General features: G+C 38.5%; 1 protein-coding gene across 2 annotated transcripts in view; it reads right to left on the bottom strand.

Annotated features, from left to right (window-relative positions):
* CDH2 (cadherin 2) overlaps nt 1–25,171 on the bottom strand; it is a 226,781-nt gene that overhangs the window by 17,483 nt on the left and 184,127 nt on the right. For both annotated transcript variants that reach the window (XM_023207748.1, XM_023207749.2), the window contains 5 exons: nt 21,931–22,184; nt 20,355–20,497; nt 17,379–17,612; nt 16,850–17,083; nt 14,797–14,936 (listed from right to left, as the gene is read on the bottom strand). In XM_023207748.1, the coding sequence (XP_023063516.1) occupies nt 14,797–14,936; nt 16,850–17,083; nt 17,379–17,612; nt 20,355–20,497; nt 21,931–22,184 (1,005 nt within the window). The remainder of the gene's footprint in view (nt 1–14,796; nt 14,937–16,849; nt 17,084–17,378; nt 17,613–20,354; nt 20,498–21,930; nt 22,185–25,171) is intronic.

The raw sequence follows: 25,171 nt of genomic DNA, 5'->3' as shown, positions 1-25,171 counted from the left end.
GGAGTTCAAGATGGTTCTGCTCATCAGGCACTGGGCGCCAGCACTCTGCATAGAACAGAATGAGTTCTTTGGTCTGTGCACAGTTGGTTAAAATACGACTAACTGTTGTTTAGGCAGGAAGGAGTCCTCACTTAGGTCAAGTAAGAGTCTGATACATGGAGGAGAGGGGTGGACACTCAAAGTTCATGGGCCTTTATCAACCTCCACTGGTTAGAACCAGTGATGAAACATAACAGTGTTGCTATCTCTTAGGCATGGGCTGGTACAAGTGGAACATTTTCCTTTTATAGTTGCAAAGGCAAATGGCTTTAAAATCCCCATATAGATAAGGTAAACATTAAAAATGTTTCAAGACTGAGTGACTGAGAGAAATTAAAATACTCACATGGAAGTAAATGGATAAAATCCTGAAGGAAAAAAAAAAGTATCCAGAAAAAAGCTGACTGTGGCACAGGCAAGAAACTTCAGACACAAAAAGAAATGGAAGGTGGGAGAGAAAAACATCATTATCTCACCCTCTACAGCTCCTGGCATTAAAATAATTGAATAAAATAGTGATAAGGTGTCAACATATTACCATACAACTGCTGACAAGTAAGTCAAATATACCCGTGCAAGCTTTATGTAAATTACATTACAACCTGATTTTCTTCCCCAGTGAAATATTGTTATGACGGTAACTATCTTCACAGGTCAAATGATGTGGAAAACGCAGTAGATTCTATAGATTATTAAAGCCCCTCCCCCTCCCCCCCGCAACAAAAGATTTGCTAAAAGCTTTTTCTGGATTGAACCATAAACCTAATAGAAATAAAATAACTTGGGAACTTTCAGTGTACAGATGAAGGATCTCTGTTCTCTCTCTTCACATACATTTTAATCTTACTGGTAGCCAGTTTTCTACTTCCCACAAGGGAGAGGACTGAGTCCCCACTAAAAGGGAACAGTCATTGTTTCTGCCCCTGTGGCTTACTGTTAATGCTGACATGTCACAGTTTCCTTTAAAATGCTACCTGTTTTCAGAATTATGAATGAGCTACAGGTTCACTCTTTGATGTAAAATTACACTTCTATTTTAGAAACTGCGACTGTTGAAATCCTATCACAACTTATTTCCTGTTGTAAAATTATGGCTTATTCTTTTAGGAACATGTGGCATATACACACTTCAATCAGATTTGATTCCACAAATTCTTTCATAAGAGGAGTCTCTCTTGGGAAACAGACTCAGTTACATCATAGAGCCTTTAGTCTAATGTCTTTTAACAGGACACATTTAAAAACAATGAAAGCTTGGCCAAGCGTGGCGGCTCACGCCTGTAATCCCAGCTCTTTGGGAGGCTGAGGCGGGTGGATCACTTGAGGTCAGGAGTTGGAGACCAGCCTGGCCAACATGGTGAAACCCTGTCTCTACTAAAAATACAAAAATTAGGTGCCTGTAGTCCCAGCTACTCAGGAGGCTGAAGCAGCAGACTCGCTAGAAGCTGGGAGGCAGAGGTTGCAGTGAGTGAAGATCGTGCCATTGCACTCTGGCCTGGGCAACAACAATGAAACTCTGTCTCAACAAAATAATAATAAAAAAATTAAAATTAAAGCTGAATATAATATCTAAACTGTTACAAAAAATATGGAAAGTGAAGGTGTAAGAAACTATGAAGGAAGTACTGCTGGAAGAAGGGAGGATGCAGATATGCGGAGGAACAGGGCTTCAGAAAGATGGAGCACTTGAAATATGAAATAATTTCCCATTGTTTTGATGCAATCCAGTTATATTCCTATAAAGAGAAACACATTTCTTAACCTTTCCAAGCCACTGTCTGTCTTGGGAGACAAAAGTACAGCCATCTAAATGCATGTTGGGTTCCATGTTTTCACCTCGAGCTCCAATTTCTTCTTGGAAAAAACAAAAAACGTGACCACTTGGATAGAGATCAAAGCCACTCTATCTCAGCATGACCTATTAATTCATCTCAGAGAAAACATAAAAATAGGTAATAAAAAGATGACAACATTTGGTTGAGAATATGGTGGCAGAGCATGAAAATCCGCCCCTAGTTTATGACACATCATTTTGAAATGTCCTCGAGAATATTCTTTGTTTTAGGATAAATGTACACATATAGTAAATACTGCAAAGGGAGTCAACTATTTGATTTTTTAAAATCCTTGATTCAAATCCTGGATCCATCATATTTTGACTGTGTGACCTTGAGCAGATTACATAAACTTCCCATGCTAACCTTAATAGTATTCAACTTTTAGACAAAAAAGCCAATGAGAATTCCATTGATTAAATACATCTATAACAAGGTTCAACAATCTTTTCCTGTAGGGTCTAGATAGTAAATATTAATATATTAGGCTTTTGGGGCCAGATAGTCCATGTCACAATGTTTCAACTCTGCTGTTGCTGCAGCATAAAAGTAGTCATAGATAATACACAAAAAATGGGCATCAATGGGTATGGTGCATGGCCATGCTCCAGTAAAACTTATAAAAACAGATGGGAGGCTGAGGCAGAAGTCTATGTGTAGGCTGGGCGTGGCGGCTCACGCCTGTAATCCCAGCCACTTTGGGAGGCCGAGGAGGGTGGATCAAGAGGTCAGGAGTTCGAGACCAGCCTGACCAACAGGGTGAAACCCCATCTCTACTAAAAATACAAAAATTAGCCGGGCGTGGTGGTGCACACCTGTAATCCCAGCTACTCAAGAGGCTGAGGCAGGAGAATTGCTTGAACCTGGGAGGCAGAGATTGCAGTGAGCCAAGATTATACCACTGCACTCCAGCCTGGGTGACAGAGCAAGACTCAGTCTCGAAAAGAAGAAGAAGAAAAAAAATAGCTGGTGGATTTGGTAGCTGCTAGAACACTGGCCTATAGCATTTTTGCATGTTAGTTTTTTTTTTTTTTTGCATAGTACTAATACATGCTTGTTCAAATCTTTATCACTGTTATTACCAGAATATCAATAACTTTCCATTTCCCTAAAACTAAATACAGAAAATTTGTAATTAGCCAGGAAAATTAAATATTAAAATGATTTATATAAAATACTGTGTCATTCGCATGAAGTCACAGGAATGACAAAAGAAAAGTCATATGCAAATCATGTGCACAGTGAAAGTATTTAATAAGTGGGAGGGAATGGGCACTGACCAGTTCAGAACACATGCTTTTACAGCCTACTAATGTGCACCCTGGCCACAAGTGTTTGGAGAATAGCATGCAAAAAGGGAGTGACAATGTGCTAACCCAATCCCTAGTGAAACTTTCCTTTTCTGCAATCAGAATTCTCTCAATAACTAATATATAATAGTGTTTGCAGGTCAGTAAAAATGTATGAATAACTTGGGAACATCATTAACAGAGCATGCTTTAGCTAACAATGACAGTGTTGAAACTGGTCTCCACAGTTATGCCCAGATTCAGCCATCATCTGTTAAGTTTGCTTATAAGGCAGAATAAATTTATAAAGCAATTATTTCAAGCAATCAAATATACCATGGTTAGATTATACAGCTTCACTCTCAACTTAAAGTCAGATAGCTGGGCTTGATTGCCCACATTAGGTCTGGTTCCTGAGACTGGCAGAAGTCTGCAGAGATTCCCTGGCTCAAGAAGAAATTTCTTGACTCAGAAAAGTAGCTGATTTGTTCTCAAGTTGCTTTCCTGTACCTGTGCCCCATCCTTCTGTCTAGGCATCCTGCCTGGACTTTAGATTTAGCTCCAGACTGTATACTCAGAATTTTTTTTAATAACTTGGCTGCTTAGAATGCTTCTTCAGATTTTAACTTTGTTAATGTCAAAATGTGCCCAATTCTGCAAGCTTAATCAATTGATTACCCTTATGTTTTCTAAAGTCATATTACCAGTGGTCATCTAATAAGCCTAGTTGTACTGGTCCAAGCCAGTAACACCTCCTGCCTGCTACACAACAGTGAGACTAAATAAAATATCTATCATATGACCTCTATCACAGTGCATGAGAGCTTGAACTCTCGAGTCACCAGACCTAGGTTTAAAAACCGGACTAATAGCAGTGTCTGCTTCATGGAGTCATCAGGAACATTATAAAGGACATGCAAACTAAGAGAGTAGTACAGTGCCTGACACAGAACAAGTATGCAACAATGCTAGCATTTATGAATGCTATCATCATTTCCTGAAGACATCAGAGATCTCTAAGGATGACAGTGAAGTTATCGGAAGTGTACTGGTTCAATTAAGCCACAGGTAGAGTTGCAAACTAAGTTAGAAATTCAGGAAGAGGGACCAGAGCAGTTCAACTAACATTCTATGAGTGTTGCCAGGTGCCAACTGTCCTAGAAATAAAAAATAAGTATGACAAATCCGTGCCTTACAGAGCTTAAGGTCAGGACAAGCAGTGGACATAAAAGCTCAAAATAGAGGTAGACAGGGAATGCTGTGGGGGCACAGAGCGGAGACACTCGATTAAGCCTGGTACTCCAAGACAAGATGTCTTGCGATGAATCTTGATGGCTAAACAGAATTAGGTAAAGAAATGGACTATGTTAAAAAAGTGTGAAAGAGTGTGGTATATGTGTGCAAGTACAGGCAGTTCAAAATGCAAAGTGGAGGGGTAATGACAGAAGAAACTAAATCGTCAACCCTTGAAGTTCCCAATCCTAAAAGCCAAACCCCAGGTCATAGGAACTGTGGGTTCTTACCCCATCTCAGGCACTTGGACTTGGCGGAATGTGTTTTCTGTGTCACCAAGACTCTAGGGTACTCATCTACATCAATACTGAAGCTGATTTCCACAAATCACATAAAAAAATCAACTTCATTGAAAAAAAGTCAATGGACACTCATATGGCAATTACATCTAGATCTTCTAGGTTCTAAAAACCTAGGCCACTAAGAGGCACTCCTATTATAATTCCCTTTATTCTGAAATTGTATGTGATTCCTTGTATGTGTCAGTGCTGGATCCTGATCAAGAAGACTTTAGTATCACAGAAAGTACTAGAAGCTTTCTTCAGATAAAGGAAAGCTTCCTTCCCTTGTTTTTAGTGAACCTTACATTCCATTTCTCATGTCTATACAGTATTGTGTTTCATGAGCTGTGCCTACTATATCTCCTTTGTGCCAAGGGACCTACTTCCCTGTAACATACCTGGATTGGTCAGAACAATGCAACCCATTGTGGGTGGGGTAAAAAGGGTTCTCAGAGAATCTCCAAAAAGATTCTCTAAATTCAAGTACCTAACCTGGGTGTGTTAAGACTTCCAGCTTATCACTGAAACCATTTATTCTTCTTGCTAGGCACATTGCTAAAGGTTATTTCCCAGGTAATTAGCAGTGGAAGGGACGTGTGCCACTTCTAGGCCTGGCCCATAAAAATCTCCCAAAAATCATCCTCTGTGCCCTATTGTCATATAGTGATTGCATGGATTTAAGGCTAGGGTGATCCTGGAAGTCACACGTGAAAGATGGGAGAGCCTCTGGCACTTAGGTCCCTGAATGACTGTGTGGAGGGGAGCAGACCTCCTTTCTCCATCCCAAATGCCCACAACCTGAAACCCAGTTACTGTTAAGCAAGCAATAAATACATTTTCAACTAGACTTAGGTCACTGAAATTTTACAGTCTGTTACAGCAGCCAGCCTATTTTAACTAATACCTTTGGCTAAATATATTTGTGTTGACTACTTCTCTCTTTCTCTGTCCCTCTTCTTTAAGCAATATAAAACTATCTTAGAAAATTACTTTCTTTTTGTATAAATCTGTTTTTGTTAATCCAAGACTTATTCATTATTGTATAATTCAATCAGAATCTCCAAAATAAGAATCTATGAAGAATGGGCTGATAACATGTATCAATAAAGCTGGTCTCGTACAAAGAAAAAAATACCGGAACATGACTGTCCTGCTTAGAGAGGGAAAATCTCTATTTAGTAACCAACAATTGTCATGTCAAAATGCAGGCCATGTTTCCAGATCTTTCTGCGTTTTTGAAAGGATTAGGAAACAAGAATTTTATGTGAATATTTTCCATTTTTAATTCTGCAAGCTAAAGAAAACATAGTCATGGACTATTTGTGAACAGATTCTCAGTTTATAAAATGCTACTTTAAAATGATACAGAATCCATCTTCCAGACATGTCCCCCAAAACATAGGGGTTAGTATGAGGTATTGCTATGGTCTGAATGTGTGTCCCCCACTAAATTCACATGCTGAACCTGGAATTCCCAATACAATAGTATTAAGAGGTGGGGCCTTTACAAAGTGATTAGGTCATGAGGGTGGAGACTTCATGAGTGGGACTAGTGCCGTTATAAAGAATACCAAGGAAGGTTTGCTCCTTTCATTGTACGAGGACACAGCAAGAAAGGTGCCTTATACGAAGCATAGAGTAAGCTCTCACCAGACACTGAATCTACTGGTGCCTTGATCTTGGACTTCCCAGCATCTAGAACTGTAAGAAATACATTTCTCATTTATAAGCTACACAGTTTATGGAATTTTGTTATAGCAGCCTGAACTACTTTCTTTGAGAGTTCAGTACCATCTCAGATTAAAACAAAACAAAACAAAAAAAACCACCAATGAACCAGGCCTGGTCAGTCTCTAAAACTTAAAAAAACACATTTTGGAATTCAGGCAGAGTCCTCTCAGTCCTGGCATGTGAAACCTATACAGTGTTCTCTGAGCCTAAGAGGTGCTGGGCCTTGTCTGGAGAGACTGAGAAGAAAATGGAGCCAGTTGTCATGCTCCAGTCAGCAACAGACTTGAGTATGAGAAGCTGAGACATGGTGGATCACAAGGGCCAAGAACCCAAGAGTGATCAAGAGAAAACTGATGTGGAATCTTTAAACAGCCACCCAGCCTTACTGTCACAACCTCCTTTGCCCAGCATCAGCTTCAGTCTCTCATGAGTTAACTCTGCCTGAGAGAAAAGTCCTCATCCCTTTGATGCAGCATATTTTCTTTTTCATTTTTGAGATGGAGTATTGCTCTATCGCCCAGGCTGGAGTGCAGTGGTGCGATTTCGGCTCACTGCAAGCTCCGTCTCCCAGGTTCAAGCCATTCTCCTGCCTCAGCCTCCTGAGTAGCTGGGACCACAGGTGCCCGCCACCATGCTCAGCTAATTTTTTGTATGTTTTAGTAGAGATGGGGTTACACTGTGTTAGCCAGGATGGTCTCGATCTCCTGACCTCGTGATCCGCCTGCATCGGTCTCCCAGAGTGCTGGGATTACAGGCGTGAGCCACCGTACCCGGCTGCAGGATATTTTCTTGACCCCTTTGTGGGGCTCATGACAGGGGTGCCCCATTTACTCAGCATGCTGTGTTCACCCCCTTGTAGGAGGGAGTGCACAGGCCAGGGAGTGCGGGAACCGGCTGGCCACCTTGGCACTGGCAGGAGCAAACTCCGTGCAGGCCGTGGTGGTGTCTAGGTGGGGGTGCCTGCCACCCCAAGGCCCCAGAGGGCGTGTTACAATGTTCTCTTAGCTCTGCCATCTGAAAACAGCAGTGTGTCATCAGCTTAGTGGGCCATTTGCCTCATCGCATGAGGTGGCTGCCCTCTGCCAGTGTGGGCAAAGGGCCCGTGTGACAACCTTTTGGGTACCCACACTTGGTGGGTCTCGAATTCTCGTCTGGTACCCAAGAAGAACGAGGTCATGCGACAAACTGAAGGATGGTGATTGTGGAGAATTGTATTGAGTGATGAAAGCAGCTCTCAGCGGAGAGGGGAGCTGGAAAGGGGATGGGAAGGGTGGGTTGCTCTTCCCTGAAGTCAAGTCACCTCTCTGCCCCTCTCCTCTGCAGTCAGATGCCTCTCTCTGACATCCAGCTGCTTCTCTCTTCTACCGGCTGAGTCTGGGGTCTTTATAGGTACAGGATGGGGGGCAGGGCAGGCCATAGGTAGTTTTGGAAAAAGCAACATTTGATTGGTAAAAAGGCATTATTTAGAAGAAACCAGTCGTGAGAGAGCAGGCAAACAGGGACTGAAGTTCTCACTTTGTGCTACAGGTTCCAGGCTTTTCAGCTTTAAGATGGGGCTTTGCCAAGGACCATCCCTGTCTGCCTAGCGTTTCTCTGCCTCCTGCCTCTATCTGAGGCTGGCATTGCTCTCTGAGTCAGAACTCATGGTCTGAAGGGTTCCAGTTTCTATCAATTATCATTTGTGACCCCAGCCAAGATGAATAGCAGCACCTCTTTTCATAGATTATGAGTTCCCACAACAGCCCAAGGCCTTGGGAATGGTTAATGTTTCAAATCAAATTCTGAAAGCACAGGCAGTTGCTGGATGTTCCAGTTCTGCTTCAAGGACGGGAGAGCCTTCTGACAAATTTGCACGACATTCCAAAAGGCAGTATTTTAGTTGCCTGGTTGAACATGAGCTTTGCCAAGGATGGTGTAAGATATGGTAGACACCATTTTCTTTGCACTAAGGCAGACAAAGATTTAATCCTCCCTTTGCTACTTTCTAACAATATACATCTATTTTACTGGACTACTGTGAAGGACAAATGAACTAAAGTATATTTCAATAACAAAATAACGTACTTAGTACAGTGCCTAACACATGGGGTACACCAAATAACAGCTTTTGCTATTAGTATAGAGAATGAAACTGCATTGTGTCAGGTGATGTAGGTAGAGGTTTCAAATGAGTACCAGTTACTAAGCACCATTTATACACACTCGATAAATGTTTGTAATTAAGTCTAAGCCTTAAAAAGCAGAAGGCTAATGGTTTCTGTTTCTTATTCTGGAGCTGAAAGGGGATGGTCCCAGGGAAAGTAAGATATCGGCTATATTGTACATTCACCCTGATTTTATAAGTGATACTGATATGGAAGGAACTTGATACAAAGATCATGGAAAGCGATACAGCATCTGCAACCAACCCCACTGGCCAAAAGGGCACTGAAGGACATTTACTAATGAGGGTAATTAAACATGCCTTACTAACCAGCAAAAAAGCCCTGCTGACTATAGCAGTGAAGCAGATAAAGAAAGAACTTCACCCTCTGAAAAAAGACTGGATATGATACTAAAAGTGTCTGTTCAACCGCTAACAGCCCTGTGTGGAGATAATACTCTCATCAGAACTCATCTAATGCTAGCTTCAAATATGGGCCCAACCTAGGCCTCCTGACAATCTAAGCCACAGCAGAAGTTCCACAAACTCTAATAAATCTCTATTATACACAAGGTAAGAAAAACAGGTATCGCGGTAGTTTTTTTTTGTTTGTTTGTTTTCTCCCATTAGGCCCCTCTTAGTTATTTTGTTAAAGAAATTAGCAAACTGTACCTTGACATAGAACTTATACAGATAGAGACTCTAATCAAAGGGAAGATAAGAACTACCCTTGTAAAAGGCTATTTTGCTTTGTTTTCTTTGTAATCAGTTAGCTGCTGGTATGGATACTTTGTCTTGGCAGGACGAAGAGGAATCTTAGCTGAGCCAGTTTCAGGCTAATTTTCTGGAGACTGCTGTACAGACCTGCCTTGCTGTAAACACAGTCATTACCTGGCATCCAGCAAATACTTAAACTGATCTCGGAGATCTACACAACTTTTAAAGCTCGATAAACAACATGTGGTTCAGTTTACAATGGAATACTATTCAGAAACAGCAAAAATGATTCTTTAAAGACTGTCCAGCTAAGACATGAAGCAGACCAGACCAGCACTGGTCATCACCAGCCATTCACACCTGAAAGTAACACACAGGCTCCATAAAAAAACAGCTATGGATAATAAAGATCGATGAAAACTTGTCCAGAACGCAGCATGGCACCAGTCCCATTTCCAAGGCCTATTACTGTAGAAAGATAATATCTTCAAAAAAATAAAAATTATGAATTAGATTCGATTGCCAAAAATTCTTACTTCACACTACAAAGAAACAGAGTTTCTAACAGGAAGCCACATGTAAATTATGGAAAATAGAACACAGTATATTTCATACTGCTGAACTTCTCAGGAACTGACCATGATTTTAAGATTTAGAGTAATAACATCTATTTAGAAAGTGGAGTACTTGCAGTAAATACACTTAAGAAATAAGATAAATAAATCGTTTATTTTTCTTAAGGAAAAAGTAAAACAGAATCCACCAAAAATCTAACAACAAACAAACAAACAAACAAACCTTGCAGAATATAGTCAGAAAACTTACCCTATTGGTTTCAAGACCCTAGAAAGCTACAGTAATTAAAACAACATGGGATTGACTCAAGAATAGACAGAACAGGTAGTACTGCAGAGAACAGCAGGAAGCTAACCCACAAAGCTGCACACACACAGCACCTGCTTTATGGCACTGTAGCACTGCAATGCATCTTTTTACCAAAGGGTGCTGGATATTCATAAAGAAAATGAAGAAGTCCTGACCCATGTCTTAACCAAATGAAAAATCAATTACTGATAAATTATGGACTTAATATGACAGGTAAAACAATGTAGCTTCAAGAAAATAATATATATAGTTGGGGAGGATTCATTACCTTGGGGTAGAAGTTTTATTTTCTCATTATTATTTTTCTGAGTCAGGGTCTCTCTCCGTGGCCCAGGCTCTGGAGTTCAATGGCATAATCACAGCTCACTGCAGCCTCGACCTCCCAGGCTCAGGCAGTCCTCCTACCTCAGTCTCCCAAGTAGCTGGGCCTAGAGGTATGAGCTACCATGCCTGGCTAATTAACAATTTTTTTTTTTTAAGAGATGTGGTCTTACTATGTTGCCCAGGCTGGTCTTGAACTCGTAGGCTTAAGTGATCCTCCTGCGTTAGCCTCCCAAAGTCCTGAGATTATAGGTATGAACCACTGTGCCCTACTCAAAGTTTTTAAATAGAAACATGAGCACTAACCATAATGGAAAAAAAAATTATTAACTGGACAACATAAAAAATAATAAAAAAACTTCTGTTCACCTAAAGACCCATTAAGAGAATTAAAAAGCTACAGAACGAGAGAAGATATTTACAATATATTTATCTGACAAGGAACACATATCTATAATCTGTAAGAACCTCCTACAAGTCAGTAAGAAAAAGACAGACGACCCAATAGAAAAGTAGACAAACAGGCTGAACAAACTTCATGAAATAAAATGTCAAAAGGGTAAAACCATAGGTAGGAATATCCCAATTAAATAAAGAGACATACATCATCAATGTGGCCTAAATTTTAAAAGACTGAAAAAAATCCAAGGGCTAAGTGAGAAAGAGGATGTGGAGCAATTGGAACTTTCATGTACCACAGTGGGGAAGGGAGGTGTCAATTGTACGATCACTTTGGAAAACATACAGGGCTGTAGTCGAGCTGCACATATGCACACTCCGTGGCCCAGACATTCAACTCCTGTGCACACACCAGAAAATGCACCAGAACCTATGCACGCAAATGTTCACAACAGTTTTATTCATAATAACCCAATTGGAAAACCTAAAATGCCTAAGTGAAGTAGGATGGATACATAAAATGTAGTTAATTCTTACAACAGAATACTATTCAGCAGTGACAAAAATGAACTACTTCTACACACAATTCTCACAGGTATAATGTTGAGTAATAGAAGCCAGATGCGCAAAGTGCCCACTGTTTGATATCTATTTACATAAAAGTCAAAACCAGGGAATGCTAATCTATGGTGACAGAAATAAAAAAGAGTGGTTACTTTGGACAGAGGGCAAACCACCTGTTTGTGGGTCCAAGGGAAGCTTCTAGGGTGCTGGAAATGTTCTTTGTTGGTGTGAGTCATAGTTACACTCTTGACCCTATAGAAAGTATCTGCTTCTGGTTGGGATAAAGTCACGAGACCATTATTCAAACTCTAATGCCAAGAACAAATCAGCTAACTTCCCAACCAAAGCTTTTTGAAACCATAAGATAGCAGAGAACAAAATAAAGCCTAACTGAATGAAAATATAGACTCAGACAAGCCCTTTCTAGGAGAAGACCCACAGCTGCCTTCATCCCTGAAGGAAGAGTGAGAGGAAGAAGACAGAACTCTGCCTTTAAAAAACATACGGATAAATCACCCTAACTTTGAAGGAAGCTGAAGTCGCCGTGAGTCAACAGGCTTGATGAATTCATATCCTGAGGGAGTCTGCACCCACCACTGACTCTTTCTCATGGGTTTTTATCTAGTATATGAGGGGGTAAACCAAAGGTTGGGTGCAGCACTGAAGAGCTGTCATGCTAAGGAAAAAGTTCCAAAGGGTGGATTGGAATGTTAAGGCACAGACAAGACACCGTTGAGGAATCTGTTGTAGGATGGAGGTAAGTGAAGGTAGAGGCCTTGGAAATGAAGATAAGTGAATGGATTTCATGAACTGGTTTAGAGATAGAGGAGAAAGAGCCTTGGTGTGGCACTCCTACATCACATATTTTATTGTGTTATGAGGTTAAAAATTAGATGCATAAAAATCCCATTATATAATTTTGTCACAACTGTCTAGAATGAGAACTGCATGCAGAAATCACAACAGAGGATCAGAGATGAGTGGAAGCTCTTGATCTAGACTAATATGCTATCAAGAACCCAGATAAAAAGACACCACAGGAAGGTTGGTACCAAATTTAAAAATTAGCCCCAGAGTACAATACAGATAAAATTCCAGAAAAGTCTTTGGACTCGTGGGGAAGTACGTATGAAGCAACACATTCATGTCCAAGAGTTTGGCTGGGGTCAAAAAAAATCCCCAAAACCCAACAAGCTTCAGAGAATAGGTAAAGAGGAAGCTGAAGATTTATGATAATTATTTTAACAAATCTTATAATAGGTGAGTTTCACCACTTAATCTCAAGCATCAATCTAAGTGGATAAAGTCAATAAATAAGTCTTTCCTAATGTAACAATAAAGCCATATTACACAATTTATCGAAGGGACTGGTGGGAAAAGGAGAGAAAGACTCGGATCAGGTGACATTAAATACCTCATGGTCCAGTCCCTATATGAGAATTTTCTTGGTTCTTGCCTCTGAGCCTCCAATTTTGGGCAGCATCCAGTTACTACCGTGGTCTTACAGCTATTACTGCTTTTACTGAAGCCTAACTGAGCTGGGTTTTAGGTTTATGCCTTTGTAAAGTACACACAATGACATAAACAAAATACTGGAAGTAGATGATTTATGAGAGAATGTGATCAATATATGTTTGTTGATCTTGAAAACAGCCTAGGAGAGTGAAATAATAGATTAATTAAATAATTAAGCCAAACATGAATTTTAATATTCAAAGACATTTATAAGCAAAATACCCTAAGGTATATTTATAGAGCCACTTCAATTAGTCAGTATTCAAAACGGCTTTACACATTGAGTCAAGTTTTCAACATACTTTAAATATGCATCTCTTCTAAATGAGAGAGCTGGGGTACTGTAAACCAAGCACGGAACCTGGAATCAGAATATGAGGCCTTGAGTCCTGGCTCTGTGGGGTTACAAACTCTGAAAGTAAATCATGCAACTTTCTTCAAATGGAAAATGGAAAACTCTAAGGGGCTGCCACAAATATTAAATAATAATGGATGTAAATGTGCTCTGTAAAATGAAAAGTGATGTATCATTTCCTCAAAGGAGTGAAGCAAGGGAAAAATATGTTCATGAACATTTGCTTTTATTCAATTAATAGCCTTATCAATAATATCTGCACATATACTTAAGACAGTACATTTCAACTTACTGATACTGATGCAAAACCAAAGAATCCTAGGTTCTCTTTCAGACTATTATCCCTGACATTTGCATTAGCCAGTAGAAATTAGATGACTATAAAATGTATCTAAGAATTACCTGTCATAGTGATTTCTCATGGATTACATTAATACTGCCCATATAATTTCAAGAGAAATTGTATCAGAATAGTTTGTTTAGGCTGTGAATTCAGAGAAACCTGCATGCAAACTCTGCATCTATTACTTCCTAAGTGCATGATTTTGTAGAATCTAATCATCCTTACACTTGGGTTTATGCCACAAAAGTGGAGATGTTCACAGTACTAATATCACAAGTTTCAAGGATTTAAGAGAGAGCAGCACCTAATGTACTTAACAGAATGCCTGGCATGTAGTACAGAGCTTACAGATGTTTGCTATGATAACATTGAAAACGTTGCTTCAGAACAGTAGAGACCTTTGTTTTCCATTTATGGTCATTCTCATCCTTGAAGAGGTATGCAGTCCCATATGCACACAGTGATATAGGCTCACATTATTTAATGGCCACAAGGGGATTCTGACATCTATTGAACAACCACTTCGAGCCAGGAACTATGACAGACACTATAAATACAAAGACGAACTAGATGTTCACTCTAACTTCAAATGCCTCACAAGAATGTAAGACTCTTAAGGGCAGATTATTTGTTAACTCTGCCCATGGAGTTATCTTCAGGGATTAAAATAGTATCTGAAATATTGGATTTCCTTGGTAAATACTTGTGGAATAAATAGTCTTAGTTTTCTACCATACGTATAATTATCTAGATCCCAAAGCAGAAGGTGCTTTTAATATATTTTGGATATCCAGTGAAGAGAAACTGTAAAGAACAGTATATTTATCATTACATAGATATAACTAGAATTGGGTTTAAAGTCTTTGAAACAATGTTAATGTTTTTTTTTTACAAAATAAACACAATGACATTTGCTACTTCGAAAAAAAATTGAGAAATATTCAACACACATAGGAAACAATTCACCAAATGACTGATAACAGGAGGGAAACCTGATACCATTTTCTTACCGATGTATTAACACTTCCCACTACTAAATTTATATGATCATAAAATTTCTTTTTAAAGATTTAAAGCACTGCTCACCTGGTCTTCTTCTCCTCCACCTTCTTCATCATATTTTAAAATATTATCTCTTACATCATCTTCTGGATCAATTAAAAGTTGTTTGGCCTGGCGTTCTTTATCCCGGCGTTTCATCCATACCACAAACATCAGCACAAGGACTAGGTAGGAAAATAGTAAAAATACATAATACTGTCATTTTTAAAGCCTGGCCTATCTAGTCACAGTATTCAGTACTAATAATTTATACTTATATAGGCTGAAGGCTTGTAATGCATCTTTCACTCTACTATATCTTTCTGACCTCACATTAAGAGAGACAAGACAACGCAGGCTGAAGCACTGGGTTTAGAGTATGAAGGCCTGGGCTCCCATCCCTGGCGCCCTGCAAACTCATTTGAGAGGTGATCATCCTTGTTCTCAGTTTTACCATTCACATATGGGGACAGTAACTTTTTCCATCTTCCCTTTGGCTTGCTAAAGGATAGTTGTCCTTAACAGGGCCTTGTGAATTCCAGAGACACAAAAACAGCAGTAAGTTGTTACTTGCTGTGTTATGTAGGTTGGTCAGTCATCATTACACTCCAAAATTCACAGAAAACAACACTTCTCCAGGAGAACAAAGTTTGCCCAGATGACCTGGGTAGTAAATTGGAACTAAGTCAGGAATTGGACTTTGAGGTTTTGACTCCCAGAGGCTGGTGCATGTTTCAACTAAGAAAGCTAGGGGATTCATTTGAACACTGAAAAAACATTACACTTTCATGTTTTATACTTCGTGCCAGGTCTAGAACCATAAATTTTCCAGTAAGTTGATGTTAAAATCAGCACCAATTCAGTTTCCTTCAAAACGTCAGTTACTTCTTCATTGCCATAATCCATCATACCTAAGTCTTTCTTGATAAGATTGGCATCTATGGCACATTTCAGTTGAAATGGAAACGTATCCCTGACTGCACATCTAGGAACAAATTCTGTCTAAAATCTGGGGGTATCAGTTTATATCCTGAAGCAAAAGATTTAATGACTCCTATTGGAGCACATTTTTATTATTGGCCATAAAAGTAAATATCCTCCTTTTAAAGCCAGATAACATGATCTCATTTGCTATTGTTCCAGGGCTAAAACTAGCAAGTGGATTATTAGTATAGCATGCAGGTTTCACATTATAGCCAAAGTAGTCTCCACACAGGAAGTAAAAAATGCTTAGACTCCTATAGTAATTGCTTAGAATAAAAGGATAGAATTCTAAATTACCAGAACACTTGTAAATGGAGAAAACATAAAAGAAATGGCCAACATTTTCAAGAAAGTGATTGGTGTATAGCATGATCACACAATAAACTAAGTCCTGCTGCTATTTCACAATAAAACACAGGGCCCAGGCAATTTATTCTTTTAACCTGCCTGCTTAGAAGTGGTTCCTAAAGTACTTTCCAGTGGTTAATTTTTTGCATTCCATTGAACCAAAGATTGTAAAGTACCTTCAAAAGAAGCAATTCCTTAATCTACACTTACTCTAAAGACAATTTATTGAGCTGTGTAATCATTTCTATTATCAAACGTGCTGTATGTGAAGTGCAATCTCTCACTCTTTTACACAGCCCTTCAGAAACAAATACCTTGATCCTCGCATGACTGGAGCACGTTGCTGACTGTGCTTTATATGAAGGAAGGTGAAGGAAAGCGATATACTTATTTTCCTAAATCAACAACTACATGCCATAAATTCATACTCATATCATAAGAAAAGTGCTCAAACTTGGGATTGTTTAACGTTTTTTCTATGAAAAGCGTTTACTACAGCTCCCTGAGCAATCAGCACGAGAAAGGGGAAGAGGGCACGGAAGAGGCATGCTGAGGAGGCTTGTTGCAAACCTCAAGTGCTTGAAACAAAGCTCTGGGGTTTTTTCATTCTAAAGTGGACTTGGCCGACCCATATATGATTGGCGAGGAAATGCTGAAAGGTCAAAAGGTTGTTAGACTACTTTGCCAGGCAATAGCAACAAATGACTTTGCTGAACATCCTGGAAGCCAAGAGAACTGAAATCTAAAAGGCAGTAGAAGTACTCACTAAGCAGGATGATGATGCAGAGCAGGATGGCAATGATGGCACCAGTGCCAAGCCCTGCACCCACAATCCTGTCCACATCTGTGCAGTCCCCATTGGAGTCACACTGGCAAACCTTCACGCGCAGGATGGAAATATTTGATTTGGGAGGATTACCCGAATCTGTGATTATGATGGGAACTTCATAGATACCAGCTTCAAGAAATTTTATCTTTAAATTAAGCTGAGCAAAATCACCTATATGAAAAAGGAAAAACATAGTTTGATAGGTAATACTTAAAGTGGTAAAAAAACACATAGCATTGTTCAGAATGTATTTACTACCTAACAGTACACATAAAGTGGATTACAACTATGCTGCATTCTAAATACTTTTTTGGCCGTAAAGGCCTTTAATATCTTACTTAAACTTTAAGTAGGTTTTAAAGTATGTATAATGAGAAGATTACGAAGCACATAAAAATTAACTTTTCATGCCAGGCTTCAAAATCTCTCAACTGCACATATAGTCAAATAATTAACCTGTTCTTACCATTAAGCCGAGTGATGGTCCAATTTCTCTTAATAGTCACTGGAGATAAAGGAAGATCAAAAGCAAATGGTCCAGCATTTGGATCAATGTCATAATCAAGTGCTGTAATATTAATTGAATTGGGGTCTGGAGTTTCGCAAGTCTCTGCCTCTTGAGGTAACACTTGAGGGGCATTGTCATTAATATCAAGTAAATAGATCTGCAGCGTTCCTGTTCCACTCATAGGAGGAATTCCTGAAAAGAGAAAAATCACAAACGATGCTGAACAGTTCTCTCCAGTGAGCCTCAATTATGGTGAAATTCTCAAAGCTTCTAACCTTCTGGCCCTTATAACTGTGTAACCTTGGAAAAATTTAGTTGCTATGGCATCTGGGCAGACTGTTTCCAGAACAAAGCCCCTTCTTGCTTCCCAGAAAGAATGACCCTGAGCTGCCACTGCTGCTCTGCAGGAGCTGAGCAAGGTGACAAAGAATGCCCCTGCTATGGAATCCCAGACTTTCCTTGCCCCTCCTGCCCATTATTCAGGGCCTGCACAGACCGTGCTCCTCCAGGCACTGTGAGGAATGTTGGAGATGCAAACACAGGGCTCGTGATCCTGTGGACCCTACTCTTTTTATGGAGAACCAATATATATGCATGAAAGAACATAAGAATGCTTTTAATGATCTAACACAGCTTTGACTTCTTGAAACAGTCTACAGACAAGTGATACAGAACCACAGACCTCAACTCAGGAAGGAATATCATGCAGAAGAGAAATGATATTTACTAACCAACCAACTACCTGCTTGAGATCATATTAGGCTGCTCTATGTACATTCTTTCATTGTAATCCTATGACATAGTTTTAAACAGATGAACCTGAGTCTGTAAACTGCTCATGGTCACACACTCTTGTAAGTGGTGGAGTTGTTACTAAAGATGGGTCGACCTGACCTCAAACCCATTCTCATTCCACGATAATAAAATGCTGTCTCCACCACTTTGTGTGATAATTTAGTCTAGTGATTTGATTTGCTTCTGCTATACTATAAATATTCACACACACATATATATAATATGTTTATGAATATTTTATAAATAATGCTGTACACTGAAGACCAGAGATTTAAGCAACCTGCCAAAGGTCATGCAACTAGGAAGGTGCACATACATACGCAATCCTGGGGAGGGAATAAGGAGGAATGTTTACCAATTTCTATGAGGAATATGATAGTTCTAAGATCAGGGAGAGTTGAACTGGAAGCGTATAGTGGCTGTTACAACATTCCAACACCACCATGACCACTATGATACTCGATAGTTTGAGGGACTTTGAAATTTATTATCACATTTAATATTACTATACTTTTTAAACAACCATATAGAATATGTAGGTAGTGAAACAATTTATCAATAATGAAAGTAAGGCATAAAGAGTATAAGAGCTTGCCTAATCATTAAGAAACAGAGCTGGGGCTCCAAATCTAGCCTTGTGACTAAAAATAAAGTGCACTTGCAAAACATCACAGCTACATACATTTAACAGGTCACTTCTCTCTCTTATCAAAAGCTTTTCAATTAGAAAACAATCCTTATTGGTGAATGAGAAATCTGGTCGTAACTCACAACCAATATACATACATACATACACATAATTGTATGGCTCTTTAGATCTTAACCTAGTGATTCAAGATGCATTACTTTCAGTTCCACTGTAGAAAGAAAGCCACTGTTTACGGCAAAAAAGCATAAAACAGGTACGACTGATATGCTTTGATGTACAATGGCAAAAGCTATTCCTACAAAGTTCCAACACTATTTAAACAAGAGGTCCCATATTAAAAAGGATAAGAAATATTTCTTTGGTTGGTCATTACATAGATTTTCTACAAATAGTAATCTCATTAAATCTTAGTATACAGAATTTAGAAAGGTTAATGGACATTATTCTTAAAGTATTGGTATGTAATATTTTAGCAATGCAAAATATTTTACAATTTGAAAATTGCAAACACCAACTTCAATCACCAAATTGAAGCCTGCTATTTTTTTTGTTATTCATAGTTTAATACTGAAAATATTTTAAAATATAGTTGTGTTTCAGTTTTGAAACTATTAATACACAATAGGAATACTTATTTGAGTGGTTAGTTTGTGTCAGCCACTGTTTCAAATGCTTCATATATATGTAGAAGTCATTATATTTTAGTTAAAACACTGAGTAAGGTGCGGATACCTATCTCTATTTAACAAAAAAAGGAAACAAATATATTTAAAACCTCATGCCAATCCCACAGATTCAAAGTGGGAAAGCTGGAGTCTGTGCCTGGGGGTCCTGTAGAACTCCAGAGCTTGAAGTCTGAAGCACACATCATACTGAGAGCTAACAAAGCAAAATAAGCCCCTTATCAGGTCTGCGTAAGTTCCCTTTATATTACATATCTCAAAAAAGTCCTTACCTATAAATCTTAACCAATTAAAAACCAGCAGAGACTCAGGAAAAAAAGAAGGTGCTACGTATATATTCCAAAACCCACACCCTGAAGCTCACTACTCACTTATCTCAATTTATGCACAAAATTAAGTTTCCTAGCCCACGGCAGACAGAGGAAGAGAATTATAAAAAGCAAGACTGATAGAGATGCATATATGAATGGCAGCAAACAGAGTGACTAGAAGACATATAAAAAGAGCCACTCAAGAAACCCAGTGTCTAGGGCCACTGAGGATGGACTTAGGGCATCAGCGTGTGACAGCACAATAAGATAACACAGGTATGTCTACATGAATGGTGGATGAACATCAAGAACAGTCATTGCAAAGACTGAAGGATGTTCCAGAACACCTGTCTGAAATGATAAATAAAAGCTGGACCTCGGAGTTATAAGTCAGTCTTCCAGGCAATTGAGTTTTGTAGAAAATTTTAATTCCTGAGCATGCATGATGAGGATCTACTGTCTTTCATCAACATACAAGAAAAAACAGGGAACATACCATTGTCAGAAGCAAGGAAAGTAGCATTATATATATTGTTTTTCACATTTGGTGATTCTCGGTCCAAAACAGCAATTGTAGTTATTTGTCCATTCACAGGATCTATTTTTAGCCAATTGGCAGGATCAGATAATTTAGTGTATCTACAAAATAAAAGTGAAGTTTAATTTTTTTATATGAAACTTTAAAAAAGCATATTTTACAGGTTTAGTTCCAAATGCAACTGGCTCATTAACTTGCATTTCTGTAGATGACGGCTGGAAATACAGCTTTAACATGAAAAAGTATTTTTGTGACAGTGGTATTGGGAGGCACATAAAGGTTGTTTGGTCAGGCATGTAGGGAACATTCTACAGGTGTCTGAGGGACAAGACTAGGAGCACATTCTCTCTAATGTGGGCTAAAGCAGATTGGAAAGATATCATTTTAGGTTCTCGTCCACTTCAACAGATATCAATGGTGCAGGAAAATAGCTTGAATATAGTTTCTAGATAAGCAGTAGTCTCAATGTATAGGAGTTAAGAGAAATTACAAAAGAAATTGAATACTGTATCACAGAACATGCCTAAAACATTTTAACACTTTATCATGGCCAACATGAAGCCACACTGGAAAGACCATCAAAATCCCATTCCTACTTGCATCTTTCACACTGGGCCGAGCCTCAGATCTATACCTTTGCAAAGAAAGGCCTATAGTCTTGAGTCTAAATTGGCAGATTTATCAGCTTAAATTCCTTTTTAAAATTTGGAGTGGGGATTAACTTTTAAAGATTAGATAACCAATCAGATTGGAAAAGGTATGCTATGTTTGGAGAGGTAAAAGTTGTAGGATTTCAATACCTCTATTAACTGGCTATTTATTAATAGCTACCTTGATTTCAGTGAATAGAGAAATGGAGAAAATTTAACATTTAATAAAAGATAACAATATGAAGTTATCTTCTAGCAGCAGTTCTGTAAGAAGTTTAATGAAATATAAGTTCATTTTAAAAATGATCATCACCAGCTTTGGAGAACAGTCGCATGGGGTGTGCTCTGCCAACCATCCACTCCCTCATCAGGAAGGATAAATTAGATTTTGCTGAGTTTGGAAATCTTTACAGATAGGTTTTATAAGTTCAATAACTACTGTACAGGTAAGGGATGAAAATACTTAGCTCTTCGAAACTGGTTTTGGCATAAGCTTTCTTTCCTTCATGATGCATGGAGGAGAGATAAATGTTATAAGCTTCTGAAAGTTCCCCGTAGAATGTTTTTGTGATGTTTGGCATAAAGGCACAGGCTAAATCATTCTACAGTATTTTTAAAGTAAAAATGGCAGATACAGAGAAGCAAGAACAGCTTTTTCTTTAAATAATAAAGCCATTTTAATATGGATACAGATATCTATATCTAATATAGTCATTGACTGAGAAGAAAATTCAAAGAATTTTAAATTATCTTTTAATATATAGTTTTGATTCCAATGAAAATTCCTTACTCAAATAGTGAATTAGATAGTGAATAGTGAATAGTGATAGTGAACAGTGAATTAGAACATAAGCTCCAAAAACACTGCAAACAGCATTTCATACCTAATATTTTGCTGCATATATCGATCTGGGTCCTGAGCAGTGAATGTTGTCAACATGGTACCGGCATGAAGCCCTTCTTCTTGTCGAATGATCTTAGGATTGGGAGCAAAATAAGGGTTTTCATTTACGTCAATAACTGTAACAGACACGGTTGCAGTTGACTGAGGTGGGTGCTGAATTCCCTTGGCTAATGGCACTTGATTTTCTGCAGCAACAGTAAGGACAAACATCCTATTTGTTTCAAAGTCGATTGGCTGGAAAATAAAAAGGAAGCCATATTTTTGCAGGAAATAAGAATGCTTGCATTCTGTAGTTTATTCCTCTATCAACTCCATTTCCAAAAAATTAATTTGTTCATTTACTTCATGATAAAGTTCCTCTCAAGTTTCTGGAAAACATGCATTAGCATGGTCACTTATCAAAATATTTATTCCAATTAACCTAACTATATAAATCTTGAGTACTTAAAGATTTATGTTCACAAAACAATGCACATGATTACTGCACAGATTTATTTATTTAGGTACATCTAAAAACTTGATTATTCTTAAGAATAGCATTGTTGACTAAAAATACTAAATAATTTAAAGTCAATGAGAACATGAGTGTCTAAATGCACACTCTCAAACATTAGTACAAAGATCACTCCTCATCCAGGAAAGTTTTCACCAGTCTATGATGAATTGACAACAACCCAAAAATCAGAAAATGTAATTTTTAAGTAAAGCTAAACTTATTTGATTTAAAAATACCTTTCATAATTTGAAGCACACATTCTGCAGTACAAACGTATACCTAATCACAAACACACCTTTTAAAAATAATACTGTTGGCATCTCACACCAGTTAGAATGGCAATCATTAAAAAATCAGGAAACAACAGGTGTTGGAGAGGATGTGGAGAAATAGGAACACTTTTACACTGTTGGTGGGATTGTAAACTAGTTCAACCATTATGGAAAACAGTATGGCAATTCCTCAAAGATCTAGAACTAGATGTACCATATGACCCAGCCATCCCACTACTGGGTATATACCCAAAGGATTATAAATTATGCCACTACAAAGACACATGCACACGTATGTTTATTGCGGCACTATTCACAATAGCAAAGACTTGGAATCAACCCAAATGTCCATCAGTGACAGACTGGATTAAGAAAATGTGGCACATATACACCATGGAATACTATGCAGCCATAAAAAAGGATGAGTTTGCGTCCTTTGTAGGGACATGGATGCAGCTGGAAACCATCATTCTTAGCAAACTATCACAAGAAGAGAAAACCAAACACCGCATGTTCTCACTCATAGGTGGGAACTGAACAATGAGCTCACTTGGACTCGGGAAGGGGAACATCACACAATGGGGCCTGTCATGGGGAGGGGGGAGGGGGGAGGGATTGCATTGGGGAGTTATACCTGATATAAATGATGAATTGATGGGTGCTGATGAGTTGATGGGTGCAGCACACCAACATGGCACATGTATACATATGTAACAAACCTGCACGTTATGCACGTGTACCCTAGAACTTAAAGTATAATTAAAAATAATAATAATAATAATAATAATACTGTTGGTAAGTGGAAAAGATTTTTCTTTTCCTCTTAGCAAACTAAAACTCTGTTGTCTTCCAGAATATTTCTGAGTATTTTACTGGTCTGTAAAATCCCCAAACTTAAGAAAAACACTCTAGATAAATGCAATGCACAAATAACCCTTCATGTAAATATTAACTTCCAAAGTTCACTGAATCCTGCTGTCACTAGAAATGTTACCAGGAGTCAACTGACTGGACTGGACATTCACTCTTAATTTCCCCTGTTCACCTGCTAATGGAGGTGCAAATAAGCATTAATGTGCAGTAATAACAGGAAAAACAAGAGCATTAAGATCTCTTAGGCTCATAACTGGTAGCCTAAGAATGATCAAGAGGTGACGCTCATGAGAAAGCCTCATTATCACAGCAGAAACTGTACCAGCTTCCTACCCTAGACCACCTTTTAAAATCTTCAAACACATCGTTTTTTTCTCTCTAAAATCCCCAATTCAACATTCCTTTCTCTAGTATTTTAAAGAAGGCAGAACAAATGCCAAAAAGCAAGACTGCCATATTTAGAGTGATTTCACTAGCCACAGGAAACTTTCCCCTGATGTAACATTTATTTAAGCTAAGGGGTATACGCACAGTTCAAAGTCCTTTAATGTGTATGAAGCTCATTTATCTCTCATAACACCATGACTAACGTACTGTTATCAGCCCCTTTCTGCATGAGAAACCTAGAATTTACAGTGATTAAATAGCTGGCCATGACCACACAGATATCAGGAGCAGCACTGAGACTCTACACAGACAGCGGACTCGAGTTGGTGCTTTTGATCACCATGTTCCTTCTGAGAGTTTCCATTCCCATTCCATTCTACTCATGCATCTGCATAATTCTTGGCAACTTTAGCACATCTTTCCACGTAAGGTCAACATTTAGGTTCACTTACAAATCAAGAGTGTTTACGTGGGAGGCAAAGAAGTAAATCTCTTTACTGGGCAGCTAAAAGAAAGGGATGTTCACTTTAACAGGCTTTTCCATTATAGCTATGCGTTTATTATTCTTGAAGAACATCCCCTTGGCTTCTAGCATTCAATTGTTTTGTTTCGTTCTTTTTTGACCATAAGATCAGAAGAACCGATTTCTTAACGTCTCAGAAACAGCATTTAAAAACAGCCATGCAAATGCAAGAGCTTTCTGAAATGCAGGCTTTCTTCTTGCCTACTCATTCCATTTTACTTCTATGGCTTTTCTGGTTTGTTCACTATCTGCCAATATTCTAACAGCTGTAGACATGAAAATAGCAGGTGTGAGGCATCATTCTTAATAGCTATCAATGGTGATCAAAACTTCAGAATGTGGTATATCACGAACATATCAACTACACCGACAGTTAATGTTGCTTAGGACAGTCCTGTACTCAGATTGGTAAAAACTGTCCAAACTGATTCAAAATCAATCATCAAAATTGATTCAAAATTGATCAATTGATTCAAAATCAATCATCAAAACGCTCACAAAACTCTCACTCAAAACTTATTCAAAAACTCACAAAACTCTCATCACAAACCTCTCATTCAAAAACACTCACATCAGTGATGATGCCTCAGCATAAATTAAACAGTAAGACATAACCTCCCAAATATATATCAGACCCACACCTGGACATATCTGAAAGAAAAACGTCCTA

Source organism: Piliocolobus tephrosceles, chromosome 18 (genome assembly GCF_002776525.5).
Source record: "Piliocolobus tephrosceles isolate RC106 chromosome 18, ASM277652v3, whole genome shotgun sequence".
NCBI classification, from domain to species: Eukaryota; Metazoa; Chordata; class Mammalia; order Primates; family Cercopithecidae; genus Piliocolobus; species Piliocolobus tephrosceles.
Note: the sequence above shows the minus strand (reverse complement) of the source record. Positions and strands in the feature narration are given on the sequence as shown.